Source organism: Natator depressus, chromosome 5 (genome assembly GCF_965152275.1).
Source record: "Natator depressus isolate rNatDep1 chromosome 5, rNatDep2.hap1, whole genome shotgun sequence".
In the NCBI taxonomy this organism is placed as follows: domain Eukaryota; kingdom Metazoa; phylum Chordata; order Testudines; family Cheloniidae; genus Natator; species Natator depressus.
The window spans coordinates 111,249,793-111,266,102 of record NC_134238.1 but is presented as its reverse complement, the minus strand read 5'-3'; the positions used below and the strand labels follow the sequence as shown (position 1 = coordinate 111,266,102).

General features: G+C 42.9%; 2 protein-coding genes across 2 annotated transcripts; both read left to right on the top strand.

Moving 5' to 3' along the window:
- The first annotated feature begins 293 nt into the window (after positions 1-293).
- LOC141987981 (interferon beta-like) lies at positions 294-1,526 on the top strand. The gene is made up of 2 exons (XM_074953808.1): positions 294-867; positions 1,483-1,526. The coding sequence occupies exons 1-2, from the start codon at positions 294-296 to the stop codon at positions 1,524-1,526; spliced, it is 618 nt and encodes a 205-aa protein (XP_074809909.1).
- A 10,448-nt stretch (positions 1,527-11,974) lies between these two features.
- On the top strand, positions 11,975-12,550 carry LOC141988293 (interferon tau-2-like). Its single transcript, XM_074954126.1, has one exon. The coding sequence runs from the start codon at positions 11,975-11,977 to the stop codon at positions 12,548-12,550; it is 576 nt and encodes a 191-aa protein (XP_074810227.1).
- Positions 12,551-16,310: the final 3,760 nt, after the last annotated feature.

The following is a 16,310-nucleotide window of genomic DNA, read 5'->3' as shown; positions in this document are numbered from 1 at the left end:
GAAAGAAATATAGGGATTCTTTCTTCTAAAAAAAGCTAATGACTGTGATTTTGTTCTTCCAATGACTTGTTCGCTTCCACTAAGTAGAAAGGAGGAAAATGAAAGTAAAAACCTCAAGCAGGCAAAAGATTGAAAAGTAGAAAGTGATGAAAGAAAAATCTCTTCCTACAGAATCCTTAAATTCCTGCTTAAATTCAGAGACATGGGTCAAAAACACAAAAGTTTACAGAAGACCTTGAACAGGCACCAGTTGCTCAAGTTCTACACAAACACAGGGAATCTAAGACATCATCATGATCCGCACGACTTTGCTGCAATTTTGCCTCGTGCTGCTCTTCTCCAGTGAAATCTCATGTCTGGACTGTAACAGGCTGCATGTTCTACAAACCAGAATGAACAGCGAGAGTTTTGAGCATCTGGAGAAAATGGGTGGCAACTTTCCCATCCAATGTCTAAATGAAGGGACAGCTTTCAAGCCCAGAGATATCCTCAAGCTCCGACTGTCCCACCAAGAGAATGCCAAGGTAGCCATCCAGCAGATCCTCCAAGAGCTTTTCCATATCTTTAAAAACAATCTCACCCAAGCTGCCTGGAATGGGACTTCCATAAAGGAATTCCAGAATGCACTTCACCAGCAGATTGAGAAGCTGGAGACGTGTTTGAGTGCTGAGATGGAAAAGGAGGTAACCTACCCAGGCAATGAGAACCTCCTGCTCACCAGCCTCAAACTGAAGAGATACTTCCAGACAATAGAGGATTTCCTGAAAGAAAAGCAATACAGCCGGTGTGCCTGGGAGATCATCCGTGTGGAAATATCCAGATGTTTCCTCATGCTCGACAAACTCACCAAGAGACTTGAAAATGAAGGTACCATCTTTTCTTTTTTCCTAGAAAAACTCAAATAATATTATTTGAATAAAACAGCTGGTGAAAGATGGCTGATAGGGTTATAACTCCTAATACGTTGGGCCCAATCTTTCTCCAACAGTAATTTTATGCATACAGCTATTTCAAACGCGTGCTCCAATCTTTTCAGAGTAGCATATAATTTAGTGCTTCTCTACCACACACAACATTCTATATGAAAAATAGACAAATATATCATAACTGCTAACTACAGACAAAATATTGTTAAGTGATAACTAACTATGCCAAATAGAAAAGAACAGTGAGACACCCCCTTTCAACAACTGCCTCGTTAGACAACGTTCCAGTTAGGACACCAGAAAACGGGGGGTCTGTGTTCACACACTTCTATCCCATCAACTCATTTTGCACTTAGGGACAGCTGAGGGTTCTTATTCTGCTTTTCTTTCTTTTGTTTACCGCTAAATTCAACAGCTTTAGTAACAACAAATTGTGACAAGATGACAAGTGCACTAAGGCTCAGGATTTAGGATTTGACATCTGGTTAGAAAAAGATGGCCTCTATTTGGCATTTGAATCTCTCCATGTTTGAACCATTCCCCTTTTTCATTCCAGCACGTGATGCTGCCAATAATGATGCTATGAAAACAGCTGAATGAAACTGCACTTCCACTGGAGTCCTTCGTCTCTAAATTGATTCTCGAATCAGCAGCTTTCGAGACTCCTATCAGTCCATCTTGAATTAATCAAACTGCCAAACTTCAACTGCACTATTTATAACCTCCTTGCCATTACCAAGACTGATTTATTCACATGAGAAAATGTAAAACAGAAGATTTTGCTGAAAATATTGCAGAAGACAGCATAGTATTTGAACCGAAGGAGAAAAACCTTACTATTTCTTAATCATTGATATTACGCGTTTGCTCCGAATTTGCCTTGGGCTGCTTTTAAAAATGAAATCTTACCTCTTTACTGTAACAGGCTTTGATTCGGCATAACAAATATGAACTAGGACAATTTCCAAAAAAAATGGAAGGATAATTTTTCTGCAAAGCCAGAATGAAGAAAGACACCTAACATGGCGCCAAAATTTTCTCAAGCCCAGAGAAACCCAGAAAGAGACTGCCAAAGTGGCCATCCACGAGATCCTCCAACAGATTTCCTACATCCAGGGGTGAAAGTAACTTAAAGGACTTACCAGTATGACAGAGTCCTGAGCAGCGGGTAGGCCTCAACTGGAAGCGGTGTGGCCTCAACCGGAAGAGGCCCAGCCTTTAAATCCCACGTCTTTAAATCCCGGGCTACCAGCTGCAGAGGCGGCTGGGTGTCCCGGAGCTTGGGGGTGATTTAAAGGGCCTAGGGCTCCGTCCACCGCTACCACAGTGGAGCCCCGGGCCCTTTAAATCTCCAACAGAGCCCCAGGGGCTCTCGGCTGCCTCCGCTACCCCGGGACTTAGGGCTTTGGTGGAGATTTAAAGGGCCTGGGGCTCCCTGCATCGGCTGGAGTCCCGGGCTCTTTAAATTGCTCTCTGAGCCCCCTGCCAGAGTCCCCGGTGTAGCGGCGGCAGCCAGGGGCTTCGGTGGGGATTTAAAGGGCCCTTTAAATCACGGCCTGAACTGCCTCCGCTACCCAGGGGCTCTGGCCGCTGCCAGGAGCCCTAGACCCTTTAAATGGCCAGCCTCGGGAAGCTGGTCTAGTATGGCATGGTGTACCGGCTCTTTCCGTTATATTGGACCGGACCGGACCGCCTTACTTTCACCTCTGCCTACATCTCATGCAAAATACCCTCACAAGCTGCCTGGAAAGATAGTTGCATGGAAAGATCCTGCCAGGGACTCATAAGGAAGGGAAACTTCTGGAGGTGTATTTTGTGGCAAGGATAACAAAGAAAGAAGAATATCCCAGTTTCTAGGTCACTAATAATTAGGCACTCTGAAATTTTAAACTAGTGCAAATATATATTCTTTTCCTGCACTGTGAAAAGATTTTCAGATCATTTTACTGGATTTGTAAAAGTGTTTTTATGTTGATCCATTTATATTTATTCACAATATTAATGTATTGCTTTTATTTATTTTTTCAGAGGTTTTATAATATTTATAAATAAATATTTATTTCTACAAAATAGCAACCTACAGCAATAGTGATTTGTAGTAATTAGATTTTTTAAAAAAACAGAGACCCAATAAAAATCTTCTCTTGTTTTCCCTTAAGACTCCAGTTCAGCAAAGGACTTGTAAACATTTGCCTAACTTTAAGTACACGAGCTTTCCTTTGACATAAGTAGTTAAACTTGAGAACATGCTCAAGTACATTGTGAGCATAAACCCTGATTCAGCAGTGACTCCATAAGAAACAAAGCGAGGGTAACTAGTTTGACCACTCCAACAGACCACAAACCACACACCACAACCTCAACTCCGCAGCTTTTGTGTTTCTGCCAGTTAACAGATCATTTTCACCCACAACATTTGTAGTTGCAAGTGTTTGGAGCAGGAGCTCATTGTGATGAAATGAAAGGGAGGATGGAGACACAGGCATCCTAAGGGGAAGACTTCAGGCTTTCGTGGTACAAAGTTGCTTGTCCCCTTCCTCCCCAATGAGATGTGTGCGAACTGTCAGGTTTCCATGTGCGCAGACTCCGTATCTCCCCCAACACCACCATCAGGAAGGGTTATGTGGGTTCCATTTTCCCCCTCCACCAGTCAGGTTTGGGTACACTTGGCTCACAAACACCATCAAGCTTGTACATACCCAACCCCTCCTGTCAATCAGGCTTGTAAGCATCTGCTGCTGCTTCCCTTTGCTCTCCCCCGGCTGCTCCCAAAACAAGCATGTGTGCTTAGGGACTGCATGTTGCACCAACAACCACCAGCTGAAGGAGCACAGTGCATCAAAAGTTCAGTTGAGCTGTGAATGACTAAAAATTACCCTAAACCCAATAGTTAAAAATTACCTGAAAGCAAAAAACAAAAACAAAAACCATCCATTGGACCAAATCTTGTAAGGATCTCTTGCCAAGTTTGGGTATGTAGATAGTATTTTTGAAGAGCTATTACTCAGTCCCATCATTGTCTAGCATTAATTTAAGTCACACTCTAAATCTGGAGATTTCTTATTTAAAAGTTTTTAAAGAAGTCAAACAACCACTACATTAAATGTTCAAATAGTAAAAAAACAAAGTGCGTGTGAATTTTTACAACTGATTGGGGAAAAACTGCCTTTGGGAAAAAAACCAGGAAGGTATGTCCCATTTTAAATCCCTTTTGTAACACAGTCCAAACTATGGTGTCTCTAGTAGGAGACTAAATTCTTCACAGTCAACAGATGGCAGCATTGCAGAAGCTTTTGCCCTCTGTTCTCTTTAGCTGAGGGGTTCTCAAACATTTCATTATGTGGGCCTCATCTTACAAAAATTGATCCTTTCCCCTCCCATTCAGGACCAGGTAACATTTCTGTGGCAGGTACACCAAACCCTTACAAAGAAAGGTAGTACTAGAAACACATTTATATAATTTTAGCGGTCTTTAAAGGAACATGGGATCTGCCAGTTCTCTGAAGACCATCCCCCAGTACTCCATGTACTACCACTGATTCAGGAAACTCAGTTTGGCACCTGCTGGTTTAGAGGCATGTACAAGGAGTTAACTCTTAAAACAAATGCCTCTCCTTTCTTGTGGTGAAGTTTTCTCCAAGAGCTGTAGCCATCAGCTGTCCAAGTTCTTTCCTGCCCAAATCTTTCTCCCTTCATTCACTCCTTCATGTAGTTGGAGCCAAAGGTTATATTGATACAACACAATCATCTGAGAATAATAAGAGCAAAATTAGACTGCATGAAAAAGTCAAGGATGACAAAATCACCACCCCCATAATGTATCTCCCCCCTCTGATGGAACATGGCCATCATATAGCACTTGGAGGCATTCAAACTCTTCAGACTCTAACTGCTTTGTTGCCCATGGAGTGCAGTGGGGAACCTCCTGACATTCATCCCATCATATTGTTTATAAGCTGTGCTATGTGGAAAACAATCCATTCATCTATTGAAGAAGCCATTTGATGACATGTATCATCTAAGATTTCAGGCCTTCCTGTGGGAAAGCCAACCACAGGGGGATAAAAAGGGAGGAACATGCTAATAATACATCCCCACTTCAGCTCACTTTTATCCCTCCGCTGGCAGGCAGGAGGGGATACTCGCAGGTTTCTCCCCAGCATTCATCATAGAAGCAGATGAGCCTGTGGCTTCTACACAGAACACTAGGTCTTTTCAAACAGAGCTACTGAGTTTCTGCATCAGCTGTTGGGCCCACTCAGAGCCCCGTTCCGGTCCCTGTCAGCGAGGTTCCATTCCAGCCATGAAACCAGGGCTTCCTTCAGACTGCAGTTGCCTCAGACACTCTCTGTAGGTGTCCTTTTTGTGCAGCTGACATGGAGAGATGCACCCACCAGACCTGTAGTAGCACTGCCCCAGCTCAATGCGCGTCTGCTCATTCCAGGCCCCACACATGGGTCATAACTGTATGGAGAACACCCCAAGAGGGAACTGGGTGCAAAAGCTTCTGACTCCATGGCACCTCATCTCACCCCACACACACTTCCATGTGGCACAGGGAAGAGGCATAAGCAGAGGGCTCTACCCCTGCATGGATCCTCTGCAGCAGGCTCTGAGGCCCTTGTAACCAAGTTTTCTCAAATAATAGACTGGTTCTTTGCCTACTTGCTGCAGGGAAGATTTAAGTAGGGGTGCTCGGGTTGAGTAGCATCAAGTAATATTAGCAAGTGAATGCATGGTCTCCATCATATACAGTGTTTACAGTTTTGTTCAATGGCTTTCAGCAGCCATACAACAACAGGTATTCCAGTGCCCATAATTTGCTGTCACCGTATAGATTTACTGAAAAAGATGATTTGGCTCCCCCGCTCCACATTACCCCGTAATTACTTTGTTACCTTATCCTCTCCTAGTATTCATACTACAGTACTTATTTCCCTCTCTCCTCAACATCTTCTCTGGACTTCACCCTCGTGTGGGATAAACATCCCCAACACCCATGGAAAGTAATGCGATTATGGGGAGCGTAGTGCATGGCAATCCGGGGGCTCTGATAAGTCTGCTTTCTCCGCACTATTCAGAAACTTTCACGTTGCTGATGCAAGACTCTGATATTTCTTATCAAAGTGCAGGAAGCCTTGGGAGACTTTAACCAAATTAATATGCACAGAAATGTTTTCATGGTTTCTTCATGTGATTCTTCCTTTCTAATTTCAGTGAAAATAGTTTTCTTTTTGGATGAAAACACATTTTCCTGCCACGATGGCAAAATCCAGCACAACAGTCTGTGCTAGGGGAAGAGAACCAGAAAATGAAATGTGACCACAGGAAACAAAGAGGCTAAAACAAAGCAGAAGAATTTCCCTGCCCACCCAAGGGGAAAAGAAAAAAGTTAAGAGAAGAAACTAGTCAAAACGGTGAACACTGATTTTGATTTTTAAAAAATTCTTTGAATGACTATACCCAGTGATATGCCTGTTAAAAATACAAATCAGGACTTCTCTTCACAACCTGCTTCTGGCCACACTGGAAATCACAATCATCCATGTGGGTACCTCTCTAGTATGTGTAACTAATTGCTCATCCTGTTTTATGAACATTTTTCGCCACTGTCAGCTACTCAGAGTAATCAATAGGACAACATGTTCACACCGTCTAACTGCATCGATTCCTGAGCTTCAGTATATACATTGAGATCTGGAAGTAAACAAAAAATGAAAAAAGGTTCCATTCTCTCAGAGCTCACTCTCTATCTCCTGTATTTTCCGAGAAGGAAGACACCGATATTTTCTGGTGTCTACATATTAAGTGTGCTTTTCAGGTTGCATGACTGAAGTTGAAATTTACCATTATTTTTGGGAGGCCTAACACAGGTGCTGCCATACCCCCTGGCTTGAAGTGGTTTCCTTCATATTCACGGTTTACAGTCTGGTTCAATGGCTCTCAACAGCCCCACTACACAAACTCTTCCAGCTCCCCTGAGGCCAACCCTTTCCTCCCACTTCCTCCAGGTCTCAAAACTTTAAATATACCTAAACTAGTTTTGTCTCTCAAATGCAGGAAGTGATGAATAGGAAGTGTAGGGTTTGATGAATTGGCGGTCTTCTCTCTACCACTTCTGAAGTGTGGATGATCTTATTAAATTAGATCTTTAAATTAATGCATCATGAAAAGCCTGTATGTATGTGGATCCAGCATAAATGAAAGGGGTTTGGTCACTTTCACAACAATACAAAAAGGAGGAAGTGTGGGAAAAGAATCTAGAAAGCAGTGAATTATACAGAAAGTGGAGGGTGTGGAGGGTTCCATTGCATCCGATGAAGTGAGCTGCAGCGTGGGGTACCTGGACTGCACCTTTTAACATTATCTTGAGCGCTAGATATATACCCTGTACTTGGGGAAAGGATCACTACACCTTATTCTGGCCCTGTATCTGCCTAGTCCTGAGAACTCCCAAGTTATTACTTTTTTTTTAGGTGGAGCACTTGGTTTCCATTGTTATTAGTCATTAAATTACCCTCATTACCAAAGGATCCAAGATTGTTCATTCTAATCAATGTGTTCAAATAAATTCAGAAAATGTGGTAGAAGGCTGTAAATAAAGATTAAGAACAAATCAATACACAGGCTTTCTCCCCCTTAAGCTTGAGGACATGCTACGCATTGTACGTTTTAAGGTCATCTACTGCTGCTTATCTACCACATGTCACCACTGCTTATGACATTAGAAACAACTCGCTAAGGAAGTTATGTGGTCACAGAAAGGGGAAGATTATGATATGCAAATATCCTTAGCAAGGAAATGAGGCAAGAAATACAGAACACATGGGGCCAAATGGTGCCACCTCTCAACAAAGCTCTAAATTCTGGCTTTCGGTGGACTATTTTGCCCCTGAGCCTGCTGGGTTGGCATGGAATAGCTGCACTGGTGCTCTAGTGGTAGAGACAACCTCATACTCTGGTTGTCACCTACTGCAGCACAGACCTGTCTAGTGGCGACACCCACAGCCCTCCATTCTGTTGCTAAGAAAGGCACGACAGAGTCCAAGGGGCGTAGCGACCTCCCAGCACACCCTGCTCTCAGCACAGTACAGCTATTCTGCTTGTATTCTGCTTTGTACATAAACAGAGGGGAGGGTAGCACGTGTGACTTAATATAGTGGCTGATTAGTTTCTAAAATGTTTGGGAGGTTTTCTGCTCTAGGAGGTGCCGGCTTTCATTCTGATACACAGCAAAACTGAGCAAAATGGAAGGACATGTCGCCTGACCTTATGAGATCTTGCCCAAGAAAAGCAAGTATGTCTTAGACCACTTCACCTGTTTACACTGTAGAGACAGTCTCCCTTTGTACAGCTTCTAGCAGATCTAGAGTGTCGTATACCCTGAGACGCAGGACTGAGCGCGATCGGCCTGGGACATACGTCTGTAACCACAACACAGTTTCAGTGTGTATATTTTCCTCACATCATCTGCCTGACCCATTTAAAGCATTTTGCTCAATTTTACATAAGGTGGTTACATCTTGACAAAAGGAAATATGATCTTACAGTCACAATGTAGCATGAACAATATAAAGTGATGCTTCATGGCCAATGCAATGTTAGAACAAATACACGCATGTGGCACTCAGTTATGGCTCTAAGAGTGGGAGGGGGAGCTGCACTGCCTGAGTGGTGGAGGCTAAAGGCATTCCTAGTCTTGGGAGCATACTCTCACAGTGCCCCTCAAGTGGCAATTGCTGCATCTACAGACCGACAATAATACATGTTCTCTTTGGTGCAGGCCGACACACACTTGCCTGGAGGGTTACGGCCACCCCACCCCACCCACCACTACTGCATGTGCATATAAGGGGTGTGTCTATGGTCATGCTCTTCACCCATCGGCCACACATGACCCCTTTGAGCGGCTGATGGATACCAACAGTGCTTTGCTTGCACTCAGGCCATGTCTACACCCTGGGCACTACAGCAGCATAGTTACGGTGTTGTAACTATGCTGCTGTAAGTGTGTAGTGTAGACAGACTACAGCAACAGAAGGGGTTTTCATTTGCTGTAGAAACTCCATCTCGGAGCAATGGTACTTTGGTGGACAGAAGGAGTTGTGTATACTATTGGGTGAATACATATCACAATCACAATGAGACTCCATGAATATGTTACATGTCTTCTGGGAGGGTTGCTCCCCAGCCAGGCTCTCCCCTATCATCAGCCCTTCAGTGGCTTGGTGTGGTGGCTGTAGACGTAGCTGGAAGAGAGAGGAAGAGCATGGCAAACATCTCTCCCTTTTATCATGTTATTTCTTCCCTCTTGGCTTTGTCCCCCGCTCACCACTTCAAAGTCAGGTGAGCATTACCCCATCGCAGTCCCAAACTGTCCACAGGAACGGGGGGCGGTGACTCACTGGAGAGTCCAACAGATTCTTTTGTTGCTGCCTAGGCCAGCATCCTTTGTTCCTGTGAGGCTGGGCTGGCTTTCTCCCGTACATGCCCTGATGAGGCGTGAACTGCCTCTCTGCTCTTGGAGAGTTTTTGCTTTGGCTTATTTTAAGCCATGAAGACACATTTTCAGCCTCACAACTCTAGACATGGAATTAGAACCTATAACATTACTATAACACTGCAGTAACAACAATTACTATCACATCACTATGACCACAATGCTCAGTGCATCTTGAGTCTTCCAAAGACACCCGACACAACAAACTTTGCAAAAGACACCACACAATCATATTATAAGGATGAAAATGGAGGTGTAGGCTGTTCCCACGAGGTATAGAACGTCTCACCATGAAACTGTTCCATTTCTTCTGGGAGGATTAGATCTTCAGTAGCTGGACACATCTTTATGAAATTTGTGGCCAGAGGTGGTGGTGGCCCTGCCCTTGCGGCCCTGCAAGTCAGTATGTACACCTTTCCTCTGGGTGTCTTCTTAGGGAAAGGACCCAGAATATCCACAGCTACATGCTGAAACAGAACCTCAATTCTGGGGAGCGGCTGAAGAGGGGCCTTGACCTGGTCACATTGCACCTGGGAGCCATACAAACTCTTCTTCAAAGTCTAACTTCTTCACTACCCCTATCGTGCAGAGGAGAACTGCCTGACAATCATTCTATCACATTGTTTTGAAGCTGTGCTGCGTGGAAGAAGCTTTTAATCTACTTAAGAGCCATTTAGTGTTATCCATCATCTATGACTTTAGGTCTTCCTGTGGGAAAGCCAACCACAGGTGGACGAAAGGGAGAAAAACACCACCAATACATCCCCACTTAAGCTCCCCCTTATCATTCCACTAGCAGGCAGGAGGAAATGATTTCTGTGATGAAAGCTGGGGAAACTGATGACACGATGGCTTCTGCACAGAACACAAAATCTTTCCAAACAGAGCTCCTGAGTGTCTGCATCACTTCTAGGGCTTTGTCAGACCTCCCTTCCGGTCCCTATCAGCGTGGTTCCATTACAGTCACCCTGTCAGGGCTGCCCCAGGCTGAAACAATGCCTGCTAGGGGTGTGAAACTTCAATAAGAGCGACCAAAAGCATGGTCTCATTCATATCCTGGGTTTGCAGTTTTGCTCATTTGCTTTCAGTACCCTGCAACATCTTCCCCTGGGATTTCACCCGGGTGTGGAATACAGATGCCCAACAACCCTGGAAAGTCATGGAAGAATGGGGAGCAGAGCCCATTACAACCTGGGGGCTGTGGTAAGTCTGCTTTCTCTGCTTTGCAGGGTGTCTTTCAAAAATTTAAAGCTAAAAATCTCAAATTTCTTATAAAAGTGCAGGAAGACTTGGGAGACTCTAACCAAATTAATATGCACAAAAATGTTTTCATGCTTTCTTCATGTGATTTTTCTTTTTTAATTTCACTGAAAATAGTTTTCTTCTTGAATTAAAACAGATTTCCCTGCCACGATGGAAACTCCAGAACAACAGTCTGTGCTTGGGCTTGAGATCCAGAAAATGAAACGTGTCCACAGGAAGTGAAGAGAATTAAACAAACAAGAAGAATTTCCCTGCCCAAGTCCAAGGGAAGGCCAATATTAAAAGAGAAGGAACCAGCAAAAATGGTGAACAATGAATTTCATTTTTTAAAAAAATATTTGAATTCTTTCATTCCAGGACACACTTGGTAAAAAACACATAATGTGACTTCTCTGCATAACCTCCTTCTGACCACATTGTAAATCATAGTCATCCACGTGGGTACCTCTCTAGCATGCGTTACTATACTAATTGCTCATCCTGTTTTATGAATTCTTCTCAATTTTTTACTCCTGTCAGCTACTTGGAGTGATCAACAGGACATGAGTTTCACACCTTTCAGCTGCATCTATTCCTGAGCTCCACTGTGTATAATAAGACCTGAAAATAACAATGAGTTAAGGGGTCATTTTCTCAGAGCGCTCTCTCTCTTATTGTTTCACAGAAGGAAGATGCCAATAGTTTGTGCTGTCTAGATTTTAAATGTACCTTCAAAACAGAGGAAATCATTAAAGTTGAGATTTGCCAAATATTTTTGGGAGACCTAACCCTTTCCACTGATATTTACTTCTTCAATGCCTAACGAACTTTTAATATTTCTAAACAATTTCTGTCCCTCAAATGAAGGAGGTAATGAATGGCAAGTGCACTGTCTGACCAATTGGAGGTCTTTTCTGTACCACTGTGGAATTGTGGCTGACCTTCTTCAATTACAGAAATTAAAATATGACAAAATGCGTGTATGTCAGGGGTGGTCACTTTCACGCACACACAAAAAGAAAGAAAGAAAGAAAGAAAGAAAGAAAGAAAGAAAGAAAGAAAGAAAGAAAGAAAGAAAGAAAGAAATGTGGTAAAAGAACTAGAAAACAGCAAGAAGAACAGAAAGAAAAATTCTGAAACCTTCAAGAAGGAAAATCTTGTAAACAGAAAATGATCAAAGAAACATTCTCCAACCAAATACTTAAATTCAGAGACAAAAAGGAAAGACACAGCAGTCTACGTAGGACCCTCAATGAACTCCAGGCTCAAGGTTCCACACAAAGCAAAGGAGCGTATAGACATCATCATGACCACCAGGTTTTTGCTGCACATTTGCCTCATACTGCTCTTCTCCACTGAAATCTCATCTCGGCTCTGTACCATGCTTCACTTCCAGCAGAACAAAGTGAACAAAGAGAGCTTAGAGCTTCTGCAGAAAAGGAGCGGAAATTTCCCCTCACAATGCATAAATGAAAGGGCAGCTTTCAAGCCCACCCAGGATATTGTCCAACTTTCAGTGGCCCAGAAGGAGAATGCTAAGGTGGTAATTCAAGAGATCCTCCAGGAGATCTTCAACATCTTTAGCAAAAACCTCACCCAAAGTGCCTGGGATGCCACTTCCATAGTCAGGTTACAAAATGGCCTTTACCAGCAAATTCAGCGGCTGGAGGCATGTTTGAGAACACAGATGGAGAAGGAATTAACCAACCCGGAAAGTCAGGACCTCCAGATCACCAGTCGGAGTGTGAAACAATACTTTCAGGGGATAGATGCTTTCCTGAAAGAAAAGGATTACAGCCTGTGTGCCTGGGAGATCATTCGCATGGAAATACCCAGATGTTTTGTACTGATTGACAAACTCACTCGACGGCTGAGTAACTAAGGTACAGTACAAATCTTTTCCTTGGAGTAAATGAATTAAACATTAGTGTCAATTATACAGTTGAACAGAGATAGCGGATATCTTATATCTCTGCTTATATAGGGCCTGATCCTTCTTCTACAGGGTCAGTGGCCAAATTACAACTGATTTCCTTGGCAGCAGCTTCAGGCTCTTCCTGTCCTGTCCTGGAAATGGATTTGCAATCACATGGATTTATTTTTTCAACTCTCATTTTGGTTTGCGATTCTTCATAATCTCCCACATATCAGGTGATGTTATGTATTGCATAATTGGCAGACCATGCAACGAAGTACATATATTTGGAATCCTTAGCCACCTCACCAGTACTTTGGTCATCAGATAATGATACCCCCAAAGTGCTCTGACTTCCATACATCTAATATGTTTCTATTATGAGCATGGTTGCTATTTATTAATCTGTCCTCATCCTATACCACAGCTTGAGAAGTTTCCTAGAGATATTTATAAGAAATATGAACATAGCATAAGACTCGTAAGATTATGAGGTGCAGAAAAGATTGACATTCATAAATTTTCGATTGTATTTTTTTCTTTGTGTTTCAACCAAATCTCATTTCACTCCAGCTGAGGTTGCAGCGACTACAGAGGTTAAAAAAGTTGGACGAAATTGGACCATGCGGTGGATTCCCTCCTCTCTACTGATCCTTCCCACAGTGATGTCTAAGACTTCTAAGACTCCATACTACTTGACCTTGTATTGTGCAATACACTCACTCAAAATTTAAATTGTAAATGAAGGATATCGATGCCAAAAAGTTACAAGAAAATTAAGAAAGGGTTAGACCTTAAACATTGTTGACATTATGTGTTTGCTCTATCGTTCAACTCTTCTCTGATCAAATCTCATCTCTGAACCGTAACATGCAGCTTAACCACAGTACAACAGCATAACAAATGTGAACTGGAAAAACTTTCCAACAAAAAAGATGTGCATAATTTTCCTCTAATGTCGAAACGAAGAGAGACGTTTCAGGTGGCCCCAAGAGGTTTTGAAGCCTTGAGTGTCCCTGAAGGGGAATGCCAAGGTGGCAATCGAGAAAATCTTCCAACATATTTCCTGCCTCTTTGGCAAGAATCTCTCTGAAACGACCTGAGGTGGGAATTCCATTCAGAGATTCCTGCACAGACTCATCAGCAAGTTGGACATCTGGAGACGTTTGGCTGCAGCGATGGAAAATGGGACTCTCTGACCAGGAAGAAAGGACCAACAGTTTCCCAGGATGAACGGGAAGAGATACCAATTCTTTCATAAAAGACAACCAGTTCAGCCTCTCTGCTACCAGGAGAATCCATGCGGAATTATGGGGTTTTCAAATATCGGATAAACTCACAAAGAAGTTTAGAAATTTAAATATCAACATTTTTAGAAGTACTAACCGAAATCAAGGAATAATTTTTACATGATTTAAAATCTGATACAGTGGAATTTTAAAAGGTGTTGTTACTATATCTTCTGAAAATATTTTCAGATCCGTTTACGGTATTTGTAACAGGGCATTTTTGTCCATCTATTATTAATTTATTGTTCTTATTTATGTATTTATCATAGATATTTGTTACTTACCAATAAATAATTATTTTATATAAAATGGCAACCTATACCAGTAATGATTTGAATAAAATACCGATTGAACCAAAAAGAAAGAAAAGGAGAATAAAAAAAACCCTGTAATTGTTCAGCCTGAAAACCCCAATTCCAGAGAGTACTTATGCATGTGACTAACTTAAAGTAGGTGAGCCATCCCGCTCATGTTAGTGCTTCCAGTTGGGAACATGCTTCAATACATTGATGAACCAGTGTCCCAATTCGCACTAATTCCATTTTAAAAATAATCCTTACAGAACGATAATTAGCCTTTCCATTCAAACAGACCACACACCACACCTGAATTCTGCCATCTTTTACCATTCTACTTTGTACCAGGTTACTTGTCCCCCCAAAAACTTGTCAATTTGGGTGTTTGGTGTAGTAGACAGTTGTGTTGCAAGAGGCTAGATTGGTACCTTTTCCCCCACTAAGCAAGAGTGCATGCACCCCTTAACACACACCAATTACATGTGAATAATGAGAGCAGGAATGGGGCATTCTGTATTAGAATGATCAAAGTTTCTCTTTGTCACCTCTAAAATGCATTTCCCCATTGGGTGGAATGCGTTAGTCAGTCACTGCCCACAAAAACTATGGAATTCTTCTGAAAAAGTTTAACAAACCCAAACCCATTCAGCTCTGGGGAAAAACTATTCCCCTTCATTCCATCACACCTTTAATAAAAGAAGGGGAATGCTGAACGCAATGTTCAGCTGAGCTCTGACAATATCACCCGTATCATAAGGAGCAGCCATGCCTGTGGGAACGCCCAGCTCACACTTCTTAAAAGAGAGGGAAAAAATGTTAATATCTCTCTCTGAGATTCTCCTACATACTTCCACTCAGGGGCATGAAGAAGGAGGGGTGGGATTGTCCGTAGACTTCCTCATGGAATGGGCTGTCGTTCCATCTCCACACTCAGCAGTTTCTATGGTTTCCGCACTGATCAAAAAGGTCTCTCCAGACACAGAGATCTGCAGCATCTCTCTCAGCTCTGGTCCCATTAGATTCTCTGCCCCCGTCTTTTCAGTGCCAAGTAGTATTTCCCAGGGCTGCTCCAGGCTGCATACAGTTGCCCCAGACAACCTTTTAAAGTGTCATTTTTGGGCAGCTAGATTTTATCGGGACAGTCCCCATATTTGGAGCTTTGTCATATCAAGGTGCCTATTACCCCTCACCCCCTGCCCCGATTTTTCACACTTGCTGTCTGGTCACCCTAGCTGGGATATCAGCTGGGAAGTCTCTGAAGCTTGGCTTGGGCTTCCTCAGTGAGGGGAAATATACAACCCGTGCCTGGATGGTGTGGTGCTCTGTCACCCTCTACTGCCACCTGAACCATTTAGAGATTGAGGAGTCTGCTACACCCTGGCTAAGACGCATTATCACATGTTCACACAGTCAAGGCTCATACACTAAGGTTCAAATGTCCAAGGTTCAATCCTGCCTGCTGACAACTTCAGCCTGTCGGCGTTACAAGTGGGGGCTCATTCAACATGTCAACTGGGAAGTCTTTGAAGCTCAGAATGTGCTTTAACATGTCCTCTCCCAGAAATATACCCAGAGGTGTTTACCTCTTCCAGGGGCCATGTAGTATGTGTAGATTATAATACGGAGACACTTTGCACAGGATTCTAACACACTATTGCTCTTTAATTAATCACTCGGAAATACAGAAAATGGAACAAAAATTGTAAACCCTATCCGCAATTCCCTGCCTCAGTTTCCTCAACACACCAGGCCATTCTATGAGCCTGTATCAGAATCATTTGGGGTCATCCAACATCCTTCTGTTGCAATGCATCACTTATATGCACAAAAACAGAGCATTCTCCTCCAGCTCACATAACCTGGCCTTGGCCAGTTCATCCCCTTCCTTCCTCTTGCCCAAATGTCCTGTGGGTCTTCCCCCTGTGATTTATTTTAGAACCTTTTGGTTTTGTCATCTGTCTCTTTGTTGACTTTCAGTAACTTTCCACTCCTAACCCCCATTCTCCTTAACACCAACTTCGCCAAACTGGTTTCCCAACTCGGAAACACACTTTTAAAGTTACGTGTCCCCGTTGTCCTCAGCCTAGTGAAGACCTTCTGGAGGTCCTGTCCAACCGGATGGATACACATAGAAAGAGGTTT

What these genes read in the sequence shown, in the direction of transcription:
- LOC141987981 (XM_074953808.1), top strand. Translation starts at nt 294, where the DNA reads ATGATCCGCACGACTTTGCTGCAATTTTGCCTCGTGCTGCTCTTCTCC. An exon ending in CAAGAGACTTGAAAATGAAG is followed by an intron (nt 868 to 1,482) that starts GTACCATCTTTT and finishes TTTTCATTCCAG; the next exon opens with CACGTGATGCTGCCAATAAT.
- LOC141988293 (XM_074954126.1), top strand. Translation starts at nt 11,975, where the DNA reads ATGACCACCAGGTTTTTGCTGCACATTTGCCTCATACTGCTCTTCTCC.